General features: G+C 35.4%; 1 protein-coding gene across 6 annotated transcripts in view; it reads left to right on the forward strand.

The window, feature by feature from the left end:
* The window catches only part of LCORL (ligand dependent nuclear receptor corepressor like), a 167421-nt gene that overhangs the window by 88749 nt on the left and 58007 nt on the right, over positions 1–20665 (forward strand). For 5 of the 6 annotated variants that reach the window (XM_030314132.1, XM_030314131.1, XM_030314138.1 and 2 more), the window contains exon 5: positions 18733–18984. In XM_030314132.1, the coding sequence (XP_030169992.1) occupies positions 18733–18984 (252 nt within the window). Of the gene's footprint in view, positions 1–18732; positions 18985–20665 lie in introns of those variants that run through there. The other variant, XM_030314137.1, reaches the window with a different exon arrangement.

The raw sequence follows: 20665 nt of genomic DNA on the forward strand, positions 1-20665 counted from the left end.
CCCTAGTTTTATTTATTCTTTATTTTTTTTAATTTTTTTTTCAACGTTTTTTATTTATTTTGGGGACAGAGAGAGACAGAGCATGAACGGGGGAGGGGCAGAGAGAGAGGGAGACACAGAATCGGAAACAGGCTCCAGGCTCTGAGCCATCAGCCCAGAGCCCGACGCGGGGCTCGAACCCACGGACCGCGAGATCGTGACCTGGCTGAAGTCGGATGCTTAACCGACTGCGCCACCCAGGTGCCCCTGTTTTTTTTAAATATAATTTGTTGCCAAATTGGCTAATATATAGTGTGTAAAGTATGCTCTTCGTTTTGGGGGTAGATTCCCATGGTTCATCACTTACATACAACACCCAGTGGTCATTCCAACAAGTGCCTTCCTCAGTGCCCACCACCCATTTTCCCCTACCCACCCTCAGTTTGTTCTCTGTATTAAGAGTCTCTTATGGTTTGCCTCCCTCCCTCTCTGTTGGTAACTATTTTTTTCCCCTTCCCTTCCCCCATGGTCTTCTCTTAAGTTTCTCAAGATCCATATAGAGTGAAAACATGATATCTGTCCTTTTCTGACTGACTTATTTCATACAGCATAATACCTTCCAGTTCCATCCATGTTGCTGCAAATGGCATGATTTCATTCTTTCTCATTGCCAAGTAGTATTCCATTGCATATATAAACCACATCTTCTTTATCCATTCATCTGTTGATGGGCATTTAGGCTCTTTCCATAATTTGGCTATTGTTGAAAGTGCTGCTATAAATATTGGAATACATGTGCCCCTATGAGAACCAGCACTCCTGTATCCCTTGGATAAATTCCTAGTAGTGCCATTGCTGGGTCGTAGGGTAGTTCGGTTTTTAATTTTTTGAGGAACCTGTACACTGTTCCAGAGCAGCTGCACCAGTTTGCATTCCCACCAACAGTGCAAGAGGGTTCCTGTTTCTCCACATTATCACCAGCATCTGTTGTTTCCTGATTTGTTCATTTTAGCCACTCTGACTGGTGTGAGGTGGTATCTCAGTGTATACACCCTAGTTTAAATACAGCATAATATTTAGTGTGGAAACAGTGTTAGCATTCCCATTAAATTGGAACAAGACAGGACTGTTCTCAGTCTCAACTATGTATTTAACATTGTATTAGAGGTTTGGACAATTAGACAAGAGAGAACTGCTTTAGATTTCTACAAATTGGTAAAGAAGAAATACAACTAATTCTCTTTGCAAATGATAATAGAAAACCAAGAGTAATGATAATAGTAACTCAAACAGTAAAACAATTCAGTACAGTGTCACGATACATAAAATGAACAATCAGTGGGTTTTATATACATATAATCAGATGATATAATACCATTTACAATAGCAAAAAAAAAAAAAAGACAACATGCTTTGGATAAACCCAAATAATTTCAGTTTTCCCTAAATTAATATATAAATTTCATATGATTCCTTTAGAAAGTTCTCTTCCCCTCCCAACACCCCATCTTTCCTTGGAGCTAACATATGGAATATAAATATACAAGAATAGATTTTTTTTTTAAGTGCTGGCACTGTGTCTTCCAAGCACTAAAACCTGTATAATTAAAATTGTAGTACTGTCACCTGAATGGACAAGCAATCTTGTTGAGAAATAGACCCAAATACCCAAGGAAGTTCATATGATGCAGATGTCTTTACAAATAGTGGGGGAAATGATGGACTGTTTAATAAATGGTCTTAGGACAACTTGAAAACCAACTGGAAAAAGATAAAATTAGATCCATACCTCATGTATAGTTGAATACATTTTATTGCATTGAGTATGTAGATGGCACTGGATAGTATTGCCATCTTTTTTTAAAATTTTTTTTAAAATGTTTATTATTTTTGAGAGAGCGCGCACAAGTGGGGGAGGAGCAGAGAGAGAGAGGCAGACACAGAATCCGAAGCAGGCTCCAGGCTCTGAGCTGTCAGCACAGAGTCCGAAGTGGGGCTCAAACCCACAAGCTGTGAGATCATGACCTGAACCTAAGTGGGACGCGCAACCAACTGAGCCACCCAGGTGTCCCAATGTTGCCATCTTAATAATGTTAAGCCTTCCAATTCACAGACTTAATGTCTTTCTGTTTATTCAGGTCATCTTTAATTTTTTTCAAAAGTGTTTTGAAGTTTTCCAGGTATAAGTCTTTGTTTTTCTTGGTTAAATATATTCTTATGTATTTGGATCCTTTGTAAATGGTACTGTTTTCTAAATTTCCATTTTGGATGGTTCATTGATTTTTGTATAGAAACTCAGTTGGGTTTCTTGTGTGTTTATTTGATTTGGTATTCAACTTTGCTGCATTCACTTTTTAACTCTTGTAGTTTTTTGTGTGTGAATTCTTTGGGATTTACTCTGTATAGGATCATGTCATCTGTGAAGAGACATTGTTTCAGCTCTTCCTTCCCAGCTTGTATGTCCTTTATTTTTCTATTTTCTTTCTTTCTTTTTTTTTTTTTTTTTTTTTTTTTTTTGCCTAATTTCTCTAACTGGAACCTCCAGTACACTGTTGAGCAGCAGTTGTTAAAACAAAGTGTCTTTGGCATGCCTCGGTGGCTCAGTTGGTTGAGCATCCAATTCTTGATTTTGGCTCAGGTCATAATCCCAGGGTCATGGGATCAGGCCTCACATTGGGCTCTGTGCTGAGTGTGCAAGCTTGCTTAATATCCTCTCTCTCTCCCCCCCTTCTCTCCCCCTCTCCCTTCTACTCCCCTCCCCTACTCCCTTTTTCTAAAAACAAGATATAAGAGATTGAAATATAAAATAACCATTTTATACTGTAAGAAAGGATCCATTAATTCTATTATAACCTGGATGAAGGGCAAAGGCTTTCTATATATTACTTAAAGTCTGGATGTAATAAAATAAAATATTGACTACATTTAAGAGTCATTTATATTAAGAAAGAAAAAAATAATTTACCCAGGAAGAAAGTTCCATAGTCAAAGTTGAAAGACAAAGACAGGGGTGCCTGGGTGGCTCAGTCAGTTAAGTGTCCAACTTCAGCTCAGGTCATGATCTCACAGTTTATGAGTTCAAGCCCTGCATTGGGATCTGTGCTGATAGCTCAGAGACTGGAAGTTGCTTTGGAGTCTGTGTTTCCCTCTCTCTCTGCCCCTCCACTGCTCGTGCATTCTCTCTCTTTCTCTTTCTCACACACTCTCTGTCACACAAATAAACATTAAAAAAAATTTTTTAATGAAGTAAAAAATAATTTAAAAAAAAGACAAAATATTTGCAAAATGTGTCACAAAGAGTTAATCTCCCTATTACATAAGTAAGTTTTTTAAATTAAGAGGGGGGAAAGAAAGACCAAACACCCAATAGGAATTTGACAAAAGGCATGAGCAGAGTATTACACACAGAAAAATAAGACATTCAAATGGCCCTTGAATTTATAATAGAACTGCAAATTAAAACAATAGTGAGTTACCATTTCTCTTCTATTAGATTGGCCAAAATTCAAAAGTCTTATAGCACTCTGTTAGGGAACCTATGAAACAATCACTTTTATCCGTTGACATGGGAAGCACAAAATGATACACTTCCTACAAACAGTATTAGGCAATATCTATTAAAACTACATATGTGGGCGCCTGAGTGGGTCAGTCACTTAAGCATCTGACTCTTGATTTTGACTCTGGTCATGACCTCACAGTCGTGAGACCAAGCCACGCATGGGACTCAGTGCTGGACGTGGAGCCTGTTTAAGATTCTCACTCTCTCCCTCTGCCCCTCCCTTGCTCACACACACGTTTGCACGCGCGCGCTCTCTCTCTCTCTCTCTCTCTCTCTGTCTCTCAAAAAAAAACAAAAAAAAAAACCTACATATGAATTTACCCTTTGATCCAGTAATCCCACTTTTTAGAATTTACCTGAACATACTTGTTTGACAATATGCACAAAATTCCTCATTTCAGTGTTTTATAATAGTGACGTATTAGAAATCAGTTACATGCCATCCACATGTTGACTATTCTGTGGTAGAAACATATAGTGGCTAGATAGACCTAGAACTAGAGAATGAAGAACGTCCCTGAACTGATAAGAATGATTAATTCCCAGGGGCCAGTCTGTTGAGGAGCCAACTCTTGGTTTTGCCTCAGGTCATGATCTCAGGGTCATGCAAGGTGGACTCTGTGCTGAGCACGGAGCCTGCCTGAGATTCTCTCTCCCTCTCCCTCTGATGCTCCCCTGCTTACACTTGTGCATGTGCTTTCCCTCTCTCTCTCTCAAAAAAAAAAAAAAAAAAAGATTAATTCCCTGGGTATATATTTTTAAAAGAAAAAATATACCACATATTGTATGTAATATATTCACTTTTAAGAAGTAAGAGGGAAGAATACATTAATCTGTTTATTTTTATGCAAAAACAAAAGGATAAACTAGAAACTAGTGAAATTGGTTACTTTGGGAGTGGTGGAAAATAAGTAAAGCCTATCTTGTATAGTTTTGTTTTTGAAACATGTTAATTTTTTACATTAAAAAAATAAAATCAGCAAGGATGGGGGAGGGAACCCTGTGATTGAGTACCAACTACTACAAAAAAAGCAAATACACCTAACTGTATACCATATTGATAATACAGAACAGAGGAAAAACATTAATTCAAATAATTAACCTAGTAGTCTGACTGTAATCTCAGTGGGACATATTTTAAGGATAAACATTTTTCAGTGGTGGTATTGGTATAGTAATTCTGAGAGTTTTTACTGTCAGAGAAAGGAATAGAAATACTAAATGAGGGAAGAAAAAGAACAGTCCTGTGTTATTAGAGGTATCTGAGAATTCATGATTCAAATATATAATCCATATATGTATAGTACTTACTAGCTTTGCCTACTGTAAGATTCTAGAAGCAGTGACACCACAAGTAGCAGTGACCACACTTAACATCCAGACCTTGATGTCTAAATAACACTCTCTACCACAAAAAGGAAAAATTAGTATATTTGTAATATTGGTTGATTCTAAGTCAGAGACAGGAAAAGTAGAAAGTGGACATGGAGTATCTTCTTTTATGCCAAACACCAAGTCCCCACAAATAAGTGATACATCAAAAGGATACAGGACCAACTTGAAGGGGTTTCCTTTGGCTAAATTTGGAACAGGTTGTACATTAAAATGAATAGTGATGGCATGGATGATAACATTGGAGAACAGGAAACAATCCATGAGTCCATAGTGGTAAAAACAAACAAAACAAAAGATAAGGGTCACAGAAGAGGAGACACTTTTTAAAAATAATGCTACATAAAAGAGAATGAATAATGGAATTACAAAATTATCATTTTGCAATCACTTAGTGTAACAATTGATTCTGGCAGGAATCATCAATTGATGCTAAAACAATTGAATATAGAATGTTGGGAAACAGAATAGTCACATTAAAGTATTACTCCACAGGGGCGCCTGGGTGGCTTGGTCGGTTAAGCGTCCGACTTCGGCTCAGGTCATGATCTCACAGTCTGTGAGTTCGAGCCCCGCGTCGGGCTCTGTGCTGACAGCTCAGAGCCTGGAGCCTGTTTCAGATTCTGTGTCTCCCTCTGTCTCTGCCCCTCCCCTGTTCATGCTCTGTCTCTCTCTGTCTCAAAAATAAATAAATGTTAAAAAAAAATTAAAAAAAAAAAAAAAAAAAGTATTACTCCACAGATTGCTAATTACAAAGGAGAAAAGGTAACTTCACAATGGAGAGATTTGTTGGATATCACCAAGCAAGACATCAATGACATCACTGATACGGGGACCAAATGATAAAATACACCAAGCAGGAATATCACCTATGATATTATTCCTGTTAAAAAAAAAAAAAAAAAGATTAATCTGAATCTAAATTGTGAGGAATGTAACCCAGATTGTGGAACGTGTTATAAACTAAATGGCATGAAAGTAACAACAACAACAACAACAAGGCAGGAGAAAAGACTGGGGACACATGATAGTCAAGTAGAACATGTAGTTCTTTTTTTTTTTTTTAAGTCTTATTTATTTATTTATTGAGAGCCAGCGAGTGCATGTGTGAGTAGAGAAGGGGTAGAAAGAGAGGGAGAGAGAGAATTCCAAGCAAGAGTCGGATGCTCAACTGACCAAGCCACCCAGCCTCCCCTAGAACATGAGGTTCTTTTTTTTTTTTTTTTTTTTTTTTTAATTTTTTTTTTTTTCAACGTTTATTTTATTTTTGGGACAGAGAGAGACAGAGCATGAACGGGGGAGGGGCAGAGAGAGAGGGAGACACAGAATCAGAAACAGGCTCCAGGCTCTGAGCCATCAGCCCAGAGCCCGACGCGGGGCTCGAACTCACGGACCGCGAGATCGTGACCTGGCTGAAGTCGGACGCTTAACCGACTGCGCCACCCAGGCGCCCCTAGAACATGAGGTTCTTGATTGCGTACTGAAATCAGGAAGAAAAAGGCTATAAAGGATGTAATTTGGAAAGCTGAGGGCATTACACTTTGTTAAATTTCTTGAAAGGGATAAGGCATTATAGTTATGTATTGTAGTGTTCTTTATTACTCAAGTATTTCATATTAAATATGAAATAACCTGTGCATATGTAAATCAAATGATAAAAAAATGTCAACAGTTGTTGAATTTATAGAGGTAAAATTTTGTGGAAGTACATTGTAACTTTTCTGTAGATTGAAATGTTTAGAAGAAAAAAATTGGGAAAAAATAAAAGGCAAGGGCAAAAACTGTGTACCATAAATGATTCCATAGGACTTTGCTTCCCTTTTAACTATATCATTATTTGCACTGATATGATACTTGTCATTAAATGATATCAATATATGTCAGAGTTCTATAAGTGCTAAATCTGTGTTAACTGTTGTTAATATAGCTATCAAAATGAAGAGAAGGGAAATGGAGATGGGGAAAGCATACAAAAATGCCACCATCCTGGCCTTTAAAAAATTTTTTTGGATTAGTGACATATTTTCCACATTCATGATCTCATAATTGAGACAACACAATCAATATTCTTAGATTGCTTTCAAGAGCAGCTATTCCTCTTAGGTAAATAATGCTACCTATCAGTGTGAGAGAATACTAAACAAAGGTGTGAATACAAGGAAGTTAAAATCTTTAGGTCCCCAGTGATTCACGTCTCTCTCTATTTGCAAAATATACTCATCTTTGCCCAAGACCTCCAAAAATCTTACCGTTACTACCATATTATCTCGTGATCTGATTTAGTTCCAGGTGCAAACAGGGTTCTTTGGGTATAGCTCTTTAAGTACAGTGCTTCAAATGTAGTTCCTCTTGTTCTGTAGACCTTTAAGGGGCACCTGGGTGGCTCAGTTGGTTAAGCGACCGACTTCGGCTCAGGTCATCTTGAGGTTCATGCTTTTGATCCCCGAGTTGGGCTTTGTGCTGACAGCTCAGAGCCTGGAACCTACTTCAGATTCTTTGTGTCTCTCTCTCTGCCCCTCCACCCACTCGTGCTCTCTCTCCAAAAAATGAATAAACAATTTTTAAAAAAAGTGGGGTTTTTTTTGTGTTTTTTTTTTTTTAAGTAAAAAGGCAAGTTACCTGCCCACACACACCCAACAGACAGTGGTGGGACAGGCATAGGATAACTGTTGTAAACACTCTTCAGAATTGGGGAAATGGGGCACACATGGAGGTCACTATTCATAGCAATTCTGAAATCCAGCTGGGCAAAAGTTGGAACTTGTTTTGATTTTAAGGCCTAAGAATGATTCTTTATGACTTGGATCTGTCATGTTCCACTTTCTGAGTTATTCCTTTCTGTTTTTTTTTTAATTGAGATATAATCCACATATTATAAAATTAACTATTTTAAAAGTATACAATTTAGTGGGTTTTAGTGTACTCATTCACTGAGTTTTGCAACCATCACTGCTATCTGATTCCTGAACATTTCATCATCCTAAACCCCTTAACAGATTAACACTCTCTCATCCTTTTCCTACCCTCCCTCAGGCTCTGGCAACCACTAAACTTACTCTCTGTCTCAATAGATTGGTCTGTTTTAGACATTTCATATGAATAGAATCATACCATGTGCAGCCTTCATTTAGCATAATGTTTTCAAGGTTCATCCTTATATACGTGCATTCACCAGTTGATGTTCATTTGGGTTGTTTCCACTTCTTGGCTATTACAAATAATGCTACCATCAACATTCATGCACTTGTTTTTGGTTAGACATATGTTTTCAGTTTCCTTGGGTATATACCTTGAAGTGGAATTTGCTGGATCATAATGGTAATTATTTGTTTACATTTTTGAAGAACTGCCAGTGTGTTTTCTGAAATGGCTACACCATGTTGCAGTCTCACCAGCAGTGTTTGAGGGTTCAGATTTCTTAATATCCTCATGAGCACTTTATCCTTTTGGGTGTGAAATGATATCTCATTGTGGTTTTGACTTGCATTTTTTTCTGTCATGAGAAATGATGTTAAGCATCTTTTTCATGTACTTATTGGCCATTAGTAATATCTTCTTTGGAGAACTACTCAAATCATTTGCCATTTTTTATTTGGGCATTTTTTTAAATTGCTGATTTGTAGGAGTTCTTTATATGCTGTGGACACTGGATTCTTATCAGACATGATTTATAAATATTTACGCCCATTGAGTGGACTGTCCTTTCACTTCACAAAGGTAGTGTCCTTTCAAGCACAAAAGTTTTTAATATTGATGAAGTCTAGTGTATCTATTTTTTTCTTTTGTTGCTTATGCTTTTGGTGTCATGCGTAAGGAATCGGTGCCTTAATCCAAGGTTTTGAAGTTTTACACATATTTTCTTCTAAGATTTTTAAGGTTCTAGCTCCCCTATTTAGGTCTTTGATCCATTTTCAGTTAATTATTATAAAGGGTATGAGGTAGAGATCAAACTTCATTTTGTATGTAAATATCCAGTTGTCCCAGTACCGTTTGTTTAAAAGACTTCTTTCCCCCATTGAATTGTCTTGATACTCTTATCAAAAATAAATTGACTGTAGATGTAAGGGTTTATTTTGGGGCTCAGTTCTACTCCATTCATCTATATGTCTAACCTTATACTAGTAATACCTTGTCTTGATTATTTCACTTTATAGTAATTTTCAAAATCATGAAGTGCTAATCTTTCAATTTAGTTCTTTTTTTTCAAGATGTTTTGGCTATTCTGGATTCCTTGCATTTCCTTATGCATTTTAGATCAACCTGCCAATTTCTGCAAAAATGCCATCTGGGATTTTGGTAGAGATTGTATTGAATCTCTGTGTGGGGTGTTACCATATTAACAATATTACATCTTCCAGTCATGAACATAGGATGTATTTCTATTTACTTAGGCTGTCTTTGAGTTTCATCATTTTTTTTGGTTTTTATTTATTTTATTTTTTAATGTTTATTTATTTATTTCTTTTTTTAGTGTTTAATTTTTTTTAATATGAAATTTATTGTCAAATTGGCTTCCATACAACATCCAGTGCTCATGCCAGCAGGTGCCTTCCTCAATGCCCATCACCCACCCTCCCCTCCCTCCCACCCCCCATCAACCCTCAGTTTGTTCTCAGTTCTTTTTTTTTTTTGACAATAAATTTCATATATTAAAAAAATAAAACTAAAAATAAAAAAAGACTTTAAAAAAGAAAAAAAATAAAAGTGAGTTTTCATCATTTTTAGCATACAAAACTTCCACTTCTTTGTTAACTTACTCCTCTGAGTATTTTATTCTTTGTTCCTGTTGTAAATGGAATCACTTTCTTATTTCATTTTGGAAATGTTTAATGCCATTGTATAGGAGTAAAATTAATTTTTGTTTATTTATATGATTTCTTGTTATCTTGCTGAACTTAATTATTATCTCTAAAATTGTGTGTGTGTGGATTCCTTAGAAATTTATCTATATAAGATTTTATTATGAATCACTTTGTTGCATACCTGAAACTAATATAACACTGTATGTTAACTATAGTGGAATTAAAATAACATTTTTAAAAAAGATTGTTATGTACAGAGTTTTACTTCTACCTTTCCAATCTAAATGTCTTTTATTTATTTTTCTTACCTAATTGCCTTGGTTGGAACCTCTAGTATATGAATGAAAGTGAATAGTGAGTAGTATATGAATAAAAGTGGTGAAAATATATATCTTTGTCTTGTGTCTTGTTCCTGATCTTAGAGGGGAAAGCTTTTGATCTTTCACCATTAAATATGATGTTACCTGTGATTTTTCATAGGTGCCCTTTCTTAAATTGAGGTAGTTTTCTTCTGTTCCTAGCTTGTTTAGTGTTTTGTATATGAATGGTTACTGGATTTTGTCAAGTGCTTTTCTACATCTATGGAGATTATTTGGCTTTTGTCCTCTATTAATGTTATATTACAGTGACTAATTGGTTTTTATATGTTGAATTGACCTTGCATTCTTGGGATAAATTCTTGGTATATAGTTCTTTTTTATGTATTGCTGGATTCTGTTTGCTAGTATTTCATTTAGGATTTTTGTGTCTCTTCATAATGGATAGTTTTTATTTTGCTTGGTAGTTTTCTTTTCTTGTGATATCCTTGTCTAGTTTGATATTAGGCTAATGTTGCTGTCACAGAATGAGTTGGGAAGTGTTCCTTCCTCTTCCCTTTTTTAAAATTTGTGAAGCATTTGTGTTAATTTTTTTTTTAATGTCTAATAGAATTCACCAGTAAATCTGTCTGTCCCTGGGCTATTCTTTGTGGCAAGTTTTTTAATTATTCAATGTTTTTTTTATTTATTGCAGATCTATTTAGATTTTCTATTACATCTTGAGTCAGTTTGGCAGTGTGTGCCTTTATAGGAAATTAGCCATTTTGTCTAGGATATCTAGGTTTTTTTTCTTTTTTTAAATTTTACTTTTATTACTATGTAGCTAACATAGTGTTATATTAGTTTAGGATATCTACTTTGTTGATGTATGATTTTTAATGGTATTTTCTGATTCTCTTTTACGTTTCTTTAAGGTTAATGGTGATGTCTCTTCCTTTATTCCTGATTTTAACAACTTAAATCTTCTCTTTTTTTTTTTTCTTGGTCAGTCTAGTGACAGGTTTATAAATTTGTTGATCTTTTCAAAGAACCAACCTTTGGTTTCAGTGATCTTCTCTGTTGTTTTTCTGTTCTTTTTTTTTCTGCTCTGACCTTTTATTTATTTCCTTTTTGTTTGCTTTGAGTTTAGTTTTCAATTCATTTACTCTCAAGGCAGGTTAGGCTAATGGGTTTTTGGTATGAATTTCTTTAAAAATATGTTTTTTTACAGCTATAAATTGCCCTCCAAGCTCTGCTTTAGCTGCATCTCATACTGTTTGGTATGTTGTATTTTCCTTTTCATTCAAATTTCAGTATATTCTAATATCTTTTGTGACCCAATATTTTACTCATTTGGTGTTTAGGAATATGTTTTTTTAAATTTTCATATTTGTGAATTTCCCAAATTTCCTTTTGTTACTTGTTTCTTTTTCATTTCTTTGATGTTGGAGAACAGACTTTTTAAGTTTTTAATCTTTTTGTTTTGTGGCCTAACATATGGTCTATCTTGGAGAATTTCTACCTGCACTTGACACAAATATATATTCTGCTGTTTTGGGAATGGAGTGCTCCATATATGTTTGTTAGATCTAGTTGATTTATAGTGTTGTTGAAGTCTTCTATTAGTTGATCTATTTTCTGGTTTTTCTATCCATTATTAAAAGTGTTTTATTGAAGTTTCCAACTGTTAGTATTGAATATTTTATGTCTCCCTTTAATTGTTATGTCTTCATGTATTTTTGGACTCTATTGTTAGGTACATATATGTTTATAATTATTATAACTTCTCAATAGATTGAACCTTTATCATTATAAAGTGACCTCCATTTTTATGGACGATATTTGTCATAGAATAGATTTTGCCTGGTATCAGTAGAACCACACCAGTTTTCTTTTGGTTACTGTTTGCATAATGGGATTTTTTCCCCCCGTCCTGTTTCTTTCAGAATTTTTCCATCTTTGAATTTAAAGTCTGTCTTTTGGAGCACCTGGGTGGCTCAGTTAGTTGAGTGTTCAACTCTTGATTTTGGCTGGGGTCATGATCCCAGGGTCGTGGAATCGAGCCCCACATTGGGCTCCACACTGAGCATGAAGGCTGCTTAAGATTCTCTATTTCTCTCTCTCTCTCCCTGCCCCTCTCCCCTGCTCACTTGCTCTCTTAAAAAAAAAAAGTCTGTTTTGACCACATATAGTTGGGTTATTCTTTTTAATACATTTTGCCAATCTCTGCTTTTCCATTTACCTTTAAGGTAATTACTGATGAGGTAGGATTTACATCTAGCATTTGCTATTTGTTTTCAATCTGTCTTATTTCTTTGTTTTCTCTGTTTCCATTATTACTTTCTTTTGTGTTCAATAGATATTTAATTCCTTTGTTGTGTATTTTACTATATTTTTTCAGGTATTTTCTTAATGGTTGTCTGAGGATTACAGTTAGCATCCTAATAGACAATAGTCTAGTTCAGATTAATACCAATTTAATTTCAGTAGTATATAAAAAATATCCTATATGTCTCCATTTCATTTCCCTTTCTCTGTGCTGCTTTTGTTCTCCATGTTACATCTTCATACATTGTCCACTGAGAGATATTTGCAATTATTGCTTTAGCAGTTACATTCTAAATTAGATAGGAAAAACAGTTAGAAGCAAAAAATATATTTATGCTGTATTTTTACCTATGTAGTTACTGCAGTGATGCTTATTATTTCTTTGTGGGGATTTGAGTTACTGTCCAGTGTCCTTTTATTAGGTCAGGTCTGCTTGCAGCAAGTTTTCTGTTTTTGTTTATCTGAGAGTGTCTAAATTTCTCCTGTGTCTTTAAAGGATACTTTTGCAGAATATGGAATTCTTAGTTGACAGTCTTTTCTTTCATTTCCTTGAGTAGTTCATCTCACTGCCTTCTGGCCTTCATCGTTTCTGGTGTGATATTGGCACTTAATCTCATTGAGGATCTTGTATGTGATGAATTGAGGTTTTTTTCCTTGGTACTTTCAGGACTTGCTCTTTGGTTTCTGACCACTTGATTAAGTTGCTTTAAAATGTAGCTTTCTTTGAGTTTACCCTACTTGGTGTTTATTGAGCTTCTTGGATTTGTAGATACGGTTTTTCATCAAATCTGAGACATTGTTAGCCATCATTTCTTCCACTATTCTTTGTGCCTCTTTCTCTCCTCTCCTTCTAGGACTACCATTTGTAATGTTGGTATATTTGATAGTATTCCATAGGTCTCTGAGACTCTTACTTATTTTTCTTTCTTTTTTTCCTTCCTCCTTCCCTCCTTTACCCTCCCCCTCCCCTCACCTACCTACCACCCGTCTGTCCATCGTTCCTTTTTTCCTTCTTTGCTTCCTTCCCACTCTTCCTACCTTCTTTTCTCTCTCTCAGAATGGCTAATATCAATGGGCTTTCTCTCTCTCTCCTCAGAATGGGTAATATCAATGAGCCTATCTTCAAATTCATTGATTCTTTTTTCTGACAGTTCAGATCTGTTGTTGTATCCAACCTAGTGAATTTTGCATTTTATTTTATTTTATTTTATTTTTTCAATGTTTTATTTATTTTTGAGAGAGAAAGAGTGCAAGTGGGGGAGGGACAGAGAGAGAGAGAGGGAAACAGAAGATCCAAAGCGGGCTCTGTGCTGACAGCAGCAAGCCTGATGCGAGACTCAAACTCACAAACTGTGAGATCATGAACTGAGCCGAAGTCAGATGTTTAACTGACTGAGCCACCCAGGCACCCCAAATTTTGCATTTTAATTAGTGTACTTTTCAATAATTTCTAGTTGGTTCTTTTTAAAAACTTTGTTTTTATTTGCTGAGATATCCTCCTGATACTTTCCTTTATTCCTTTATGCATGGTTTCCTTTAGTTTTTTTAATATATTGAAAATGTCTGATTTTAAGTTTTTGTCCAGTAATTTCAACATCTGGGCTTCCTCAGAGACATTTTCTGTTGGCTGTTTTCTTCCTGTGTGTATGGGCCATATTTCCTTGTTTTGTTTGTTTGTTTGTTTTGTTTTTTATTTGTTTTTTTGCATTTCTCATAATGTTTTGTTTAAAAAACTGGATATTTTAAATACTACAGTTTGGCACTGGTAGAAATCAGATTATTCTCCACCTCAGAGTTCGTTGTTGCTATATGTTGTTTGTTTGTTTAATAACTTTTCTGATCTATTCTATGAAGTCATTAAAGTCAGTATTCTTTGTATTGTGTGGCTGTAACATCTCTGCTTGGTTAGCTTAGTGGTCAGCTGATGGTTGGACAGGGATCGCTTTAAATATCTAGAACCATAACATTGTTTGTCTTTGCCTGGGAACAGGCTACCTCAGAAGTAGGAAGGGAGAGTAGGAATAGAGCAACTGAAAACATTCTTACTATTCTTACCAAGATCTAGCTAATATTCTTGAATAGACACTTCCTGCAAAGATTTGGTTAATTCCAGAGTTCTTTTGTTTAAAGAAATGATGCACCCCACTCACAAAAAAATTAAAATTAAAAATTCACATGAGTCCCACAACATTAAGAGAGTCAAATCGGGAGAAAAACCACCCTTTTGAAGCCGTGTTCCTGGCTATTCCCCCGATTTGATCTTTGCTCAACCTTTTTTCATTTTAGCCTCATTTGCTGTATGTATGTATGTATGTATGTATGTATGTGTGTGTATTGTGTGTGTGTACAATACACACACACACACACACACACACACTGAAAAATTTCAAAATAATCAAGACCTGGTTTCTTTTTGTTTAACAATACTCCCTTTAGTATAGCTCTCCTCTTACATTTTATATAATTAGCAAGAGACCAGAGGGCATCTCAACACTTTCCTTAGGAATTTCCCTAGATAGATCACCTAATTTATTGCTTACATTTTCTACTCTCCAGGTTACTGTAAACAATAGTGTTATAGAACTTTCTGCCACTACAAAATAAGTATATTCTTTCTTCTACTTTCCAATAACATTTACATCATTGTCCTACAAATCCTCACTGTACACACCTTATCAAAGACCATGAAGCTCCTATTAGCAACTTCTTCTGTACTGTTCAATTTACAATGTTAGTTCTCCCCAAAGCCCACTGCCTGGTTCTAAAGCCAAACATGCATTTTTCTTACAGCAATATCTCAACTAACACGTACCAAAATTTGTTTTATTTATTTTTGCCATTTATCCCCAAAATTTGGCAGTTTAAAATAGCAAACATTTATTATCTCACATTTTCTCTGAGCTGGGACCCTCAGAGCAGCATAGCTGGATGTTTCCAGTGTGGTTTCTCACTTGGCTGCAATCAAAGGGTCAGCTAGGGTTACAGTCATCTGGGATTTGATTGAGCTAGAGTATCTTCTTCCAAGTTCATTCATTGGTTGTTTGCAGGAGACCAGTTCCTCTCCATGTGAGTCTCTCTATAGAGCTTCTAACAGTATGGTCTCCTCTGGAGTGAGTAATAAGAGAGATTGAAGGACAGAATAGGGGATGGGGAGTGAGGGTATGGGGTGACAAGAAACACTAACATTCAAGAGTTACTTGATACTTTATTCTTTTATAACTTAATCTTGGAAGTGACATGCTTCTTTAGTATGCTCTTGATCACCCATACCACAGCTGGTGTAACATGGAAGAGAGTACACAACAGAATGAAACCAGGAGTTGGAATCATTGAGGAAGCATCTTGAAACTGGCTATTACAAAGAGCTTGTTAAACTTTGAATTAGTTAAATTTGAAAAATGAGGAGACGGGAAAAAAGTTGTTTTTGTCTTCTTGGGGCAATAGACACTATTTCCATGTGGCAGCATTCTCTCTTCTAGCCAAATATTACTTGCCTGACCTTTAAAAACATTATGATTCCTGGTCTGTATCTCTAGTTAACTCATTTGCTTGTGCACATAATCTAAAGGGCTCAGTGACTAATCAGCAGCATTTTCTTGGTCTCTTTGTCTTTCTCTTTTTTAATTAATTAAACATACACGTATTCCCCAATACAAAGGGCCAAAACTGAGTACATGAAAAGAATAGGCAGCATTATGTATTCTGCTTTAAACTTAGCTATAAACTCAACCCTAAAGTTGTAGCCCTAGGGAGATGACATGAATCCAGATATGTTTCTGTTCTTTTTTTGGTAAATTTAATTATTTTGAATTTATAAGTTGACATCATTCAATAAATTGTAGGATAGTTAAACAAAATACCTAGAAGTAAATCCAGTATCTCCTTTTCTCACATATTACAAAGCAAAATTAGGCTTGAAAAAAGATGGAAAAGAATGTTCACAGAAGCCTTTAACAATTCCTGTAGGTAATAATCAAGAAATGATACATACTGGGAATCCCTATGTATACAACATGAAAATTTCTTGTTTTAGTGAATCACGTCATTTAAGGTACATGTGCTAATATCGCCTATTCTGGACCAAAATGTATTTACATGTACTTAGAAATTAGGTCCTTTCTATTTTTCTATTAGTTAATAATTTTATGCTAACCTAGTTAATATTTTTACTTATTTGGCAGTTTGTGACTTAAATAAAATACAACTGCTCAGTCTGCATCTTAATAGCTAATGTTTACTAGACTGTTAAAATGTGCCAAGTACAGGAAATCAGTATTTTATCTCCAATCCTGTGTAACTTTAAAATATCCTGTGAGCAAGCTCTATTATGATTTCTAAGATTCTGTTATTTCCATTTTTATGAACAGAGAAACTAAAACGTAGAGGAGTATGTGATTACCCTGAGCTCATAAACATGGCTAAGATTGCAACCTAGCTACGCCTTTTTTCCCCCCAGTACTTAAAAACAGTAGTGCCTCTCTTCCCTATTGGGTTCTAAATGAATAAATGTGAAGGCTAAAATGTTATTTTTTTTTATAGATCCACAGTTCTTCTCTCAGATGTTTTTTTGAGAATTTAATTTTTTTGTTTTGAAAGAGGTAATATAACCAGGTGTTTATTATGTAACATCTCCAGCAGGCCCAAAACAGTACCCTGTGATCAAATATATGGATACTTCTGCGGGACTATAAATAGATTCATTTCAGCCTAGATCACATTTTGCTATCAGATTTGGTAGTGGTCATGGTAGAGACAGTTTGTTGCTTCTCCTCACCTCCAAATAGTACATGTTTTTAAACCATTTCACACTTAAAAATTTTTTTTTATCTATATTTTTTATTTTAGAGAGAGAGAGCATACACAAGCTGGCGAGAGAGCTTGTTGGGGGGTGGAGAGAGAGAGAGAGAGAGAGAGGGAGAGAATGAGAGAGAGAGAGAATCCTAAGCAGGCTCCACACTCAGCATGGGGCCTGATGCAGGGTTCAATCCCACGACCCTGGGATCATGATCTGAACCGAAATCAAGAGTCAGACACTCAACCAGCTGAGCCACCCAGGCAAACTGCCGCCCCCCCACCCTTGTATTTTAGAGTCATGGATCTATAACAGTAGATGTTTTGGGGAACGTGTCTTCAAATCTCTTAGACATGTGCTTCAGCTAATACTGAACCCCAAAACTAAAGAGACTTAATCCTTCAGTCTCAGACAGCCCTGGATCAAGGCATGCCTATTCAAATAACACTTATCTGCCTGGGTAAGAGTTAAGGTATTTAAGGAGCAAAGGCTTAGTATCTCAAGGTTCAATTCTAAGAGGAAGAAGTATGCAGCCTAATCACATCTGCATAGTTAATCCTTTCCAATTTACCAATAGGTCTACCTCTGAAGGAGCAGAATAAATAAAAGGATTGGAGGCCAGAAGCATGCGTGTAGAAAAACCACCACTACCTAGTCTCCCCAATACCAAAACTCCTTATCACTATACTGTGTTTACAAGTAGTCTGTCCTTATTCCACACCTCTTATATAAATCATTCAGTTGTTTTACCTCTTGTACAAGTTCAACCAGAATTGTATATCATTGCTGACCTTCATTATAGTTATAGCAGATCAACATGTTTTGAGGTCAAGAATTGATTAAGACCCTCAATAATGGTATTGCCGTTTTTATAGGAGAGTCTTAATAGATACATGCTGAAATATTTAGGAGTGAAATGTCATAATTCTAAATTTGCTTTCAGTGGTTCTGCAAACAGAAAAGTTTAAAAACTAAGTATGGTCGAATACTAACAATTCTTGAATCTTGGTAGAAGCTGCCTGTGTCACTGTAGAGTTCTTTACCTTTTCTTTATGATTGGAATTTCTCAGTGTAAGTTGAGGAAAGAAAAATTTTTGATGACCTTCAGGTTATTCTATATAGGATTCTATATAGAATACATATTTGATAGAATTGAAAATTTTAATGGTAATAGTTATAAGAATTTAGATGTTTTGTTTAATAGTTAATACATGCACTTTGTATATTAAGTTAGAAATTGCCTAGTTACAATTTATGTTCACATTGTGTTTTAATATCTAGTAGAATACCTTTGAATTAAAACTGAAAATAAGCTGTTTTGCTTCTCTAATCCTTTGTCTGTATTTTAGTTTGGAACCAAAAGTGTTTGTTTTTAAGAAATGATTAAATATGCCAAGTTTTGGGTTGATGTAATACTAATTAAATCTACAAGGTTTCTGTTGCTAAGTCCTAGAAACCATTAGCCATTGTGGACTGAACTAAAAGACTTCTGAAACCATTAATTTTTAATAAAAATAAATTTAAGTGTTGGTATTTTGCATTTCTCTTTTTTAATGCTTATCATATTTATTTCTTCCCTAGATCTTCCTCAGAACTGTGATCCTAACATTCCCTTAGTTGCTCAGGAATTAATGAAAAAGATGATACGTCAGTTTGCAATTGAGTATATTTCAAAAAGCGGTAAAATTCAAGAAAATAGAAATGGTTCAATTGGACCAAGTCTAATATGTAAAAGTATCCAAATGAATCAAGCAGAAAACTCCCTTCAGGAAGAGCAGGAAGGCCCCTTAGACCTCACTGTGAATCGAATGCAAGAACAAAACACTCAGCAAGGTAAGACTGTGTGTGTGTGTGTGTGTGTGTGTGTGTGTGTGTGTGTGTGTGTGTGTAAAACATAATGCTTTGTTTTAGTATTATTTAATATATATAAACCTTATATTCATAAAGAAATATATTTTAGAAGTCATATTATGTGTAATTGGCCTATGTGATATGAACTAGAGAGAAGTGCTGAATTTTATATTGCATTTGACTTTGTTTATTATATGAGAGGAAATTTGAGTTGCTCTTTGTCTCTTTTCATAATAAAGTATATGGTAAGAGAATCATTTGTATTCTTTAATTAAAAAATTTTTTTTTAGTTTTATTTTTTTTGAGAGAGCAAGTGAGCAGGGGAGGGTCCGAGAGAGAGAGAAAGAGAGGGAGGGAGAGAGAGAAAGAGAGCACTAAGAAAGAGAGGGAGAGGGAGGGAGGGAGGGAGGAAGAGAAGGAGAGAGAGAGAGAGAGAGAGAGAGAGAGAGAGAGAGAGAGAGAGAAAAGAGAGAATCCCAAGCAGGCTCTGCACTGTCAGAGCAGAGCCCAATGCGAGGCTTGAACTCACGACTATGAGATCATGACCTGAGCTGAAACCAAGAGTCAGATGCTTAACCAACTGAGCCACCCAGGCATCCCATAAAAACATATTTTTAAAATGTACAGCTGAGAATATTAATTAAGCACTTGCTGTTCAGTTTTTTATACTTAAGTGAAAAATAAAAATAAATTGATACTTCATCAATTAGTTATAATGTAACTGGGAAAGAGAAAAGTTAATATATGTGATAAATATAATATAATCACACAGTTAACTATATAGAGATACATTTTTCATAGGAGTCCTGAATGATGAAAGGTATGTTGGACTTATCTAATACTTAATTGAAGGAAGAGTGATGATTCACAGAGGAAAGGAAGGAAGGGCCTTTTAAATGCTTGTGGCAGATGCCAAATAAGCTTTGCCTGGAGAAGAGAGAACAAGTGTCTTTTGTTAACACAAGTTAGGGATCGTGTTGTCAATCCTTGAAGACAGGAAAATATCAGCATTAAGTTTGATCACAGAAGGCAGTGTGTTTTGGAGTTCTAAAGAAGAGTACCTAGTCAATGTTTAAAAAGATAGTCTTTTCATTATATGAGACAGATTAAAATTGAAAGGGGATGAAATATGGAAATAATTTTCTCTTTTTGCTTCCCTAATTTTGGGTCATGGGTGTTTATATAGAAAAATCTGAGAAATATTAAGATAATAATTAGTTTATAAGACAGAAAGGTCCAAGATGACACATCATAAGTCCTGAGGAAAAAATACATCAATACATAGAATTTTGGAAGTTAGAAAGTATAGGATTTTTAGAGTTTTGCTTGCTTTCTTTTTGCTCTTCCATGTTTCATACCCTCTTTGAGCTCTTTGTGGGAGGCAGTTGAGTGTTGTAACAATACTGAAACATAGCCTTTGGTGTCTAACAAACTTGTAGTTGAAATCTCAGCTCTGCAACTTACTTGAAAAGGTAACTTTACCTATTGGAGCATTAGTTTCCTCATTTGTTACTTGGCAGTAATAATAACAAACTAATTAGAGCAGTGTGAAAGTCAAATATGAGCTAACCAACTCATAAAAGATAGCCAAACCCTGGCCTCCATACTCTGTACCTCCTGTTCCTTACTACCACAGAAGAGAAGCCTTAGCAGTAACATAGTG

The sequence above is a fragment of the Lynx canadensis genome, chromosome B1, assembly GCF_007474595.2.
Source record: "Lynx canadensis isolate LIC74 chromosome B1, mLynCan4.pri.v2, whole genome shotgun sequence".
NCBI classification, from domain to species: Eukaryota; Metazoa; Chordata; class Mammalia; order Carnivora; family Felidae; genus Lynx; species Lynx canadensis.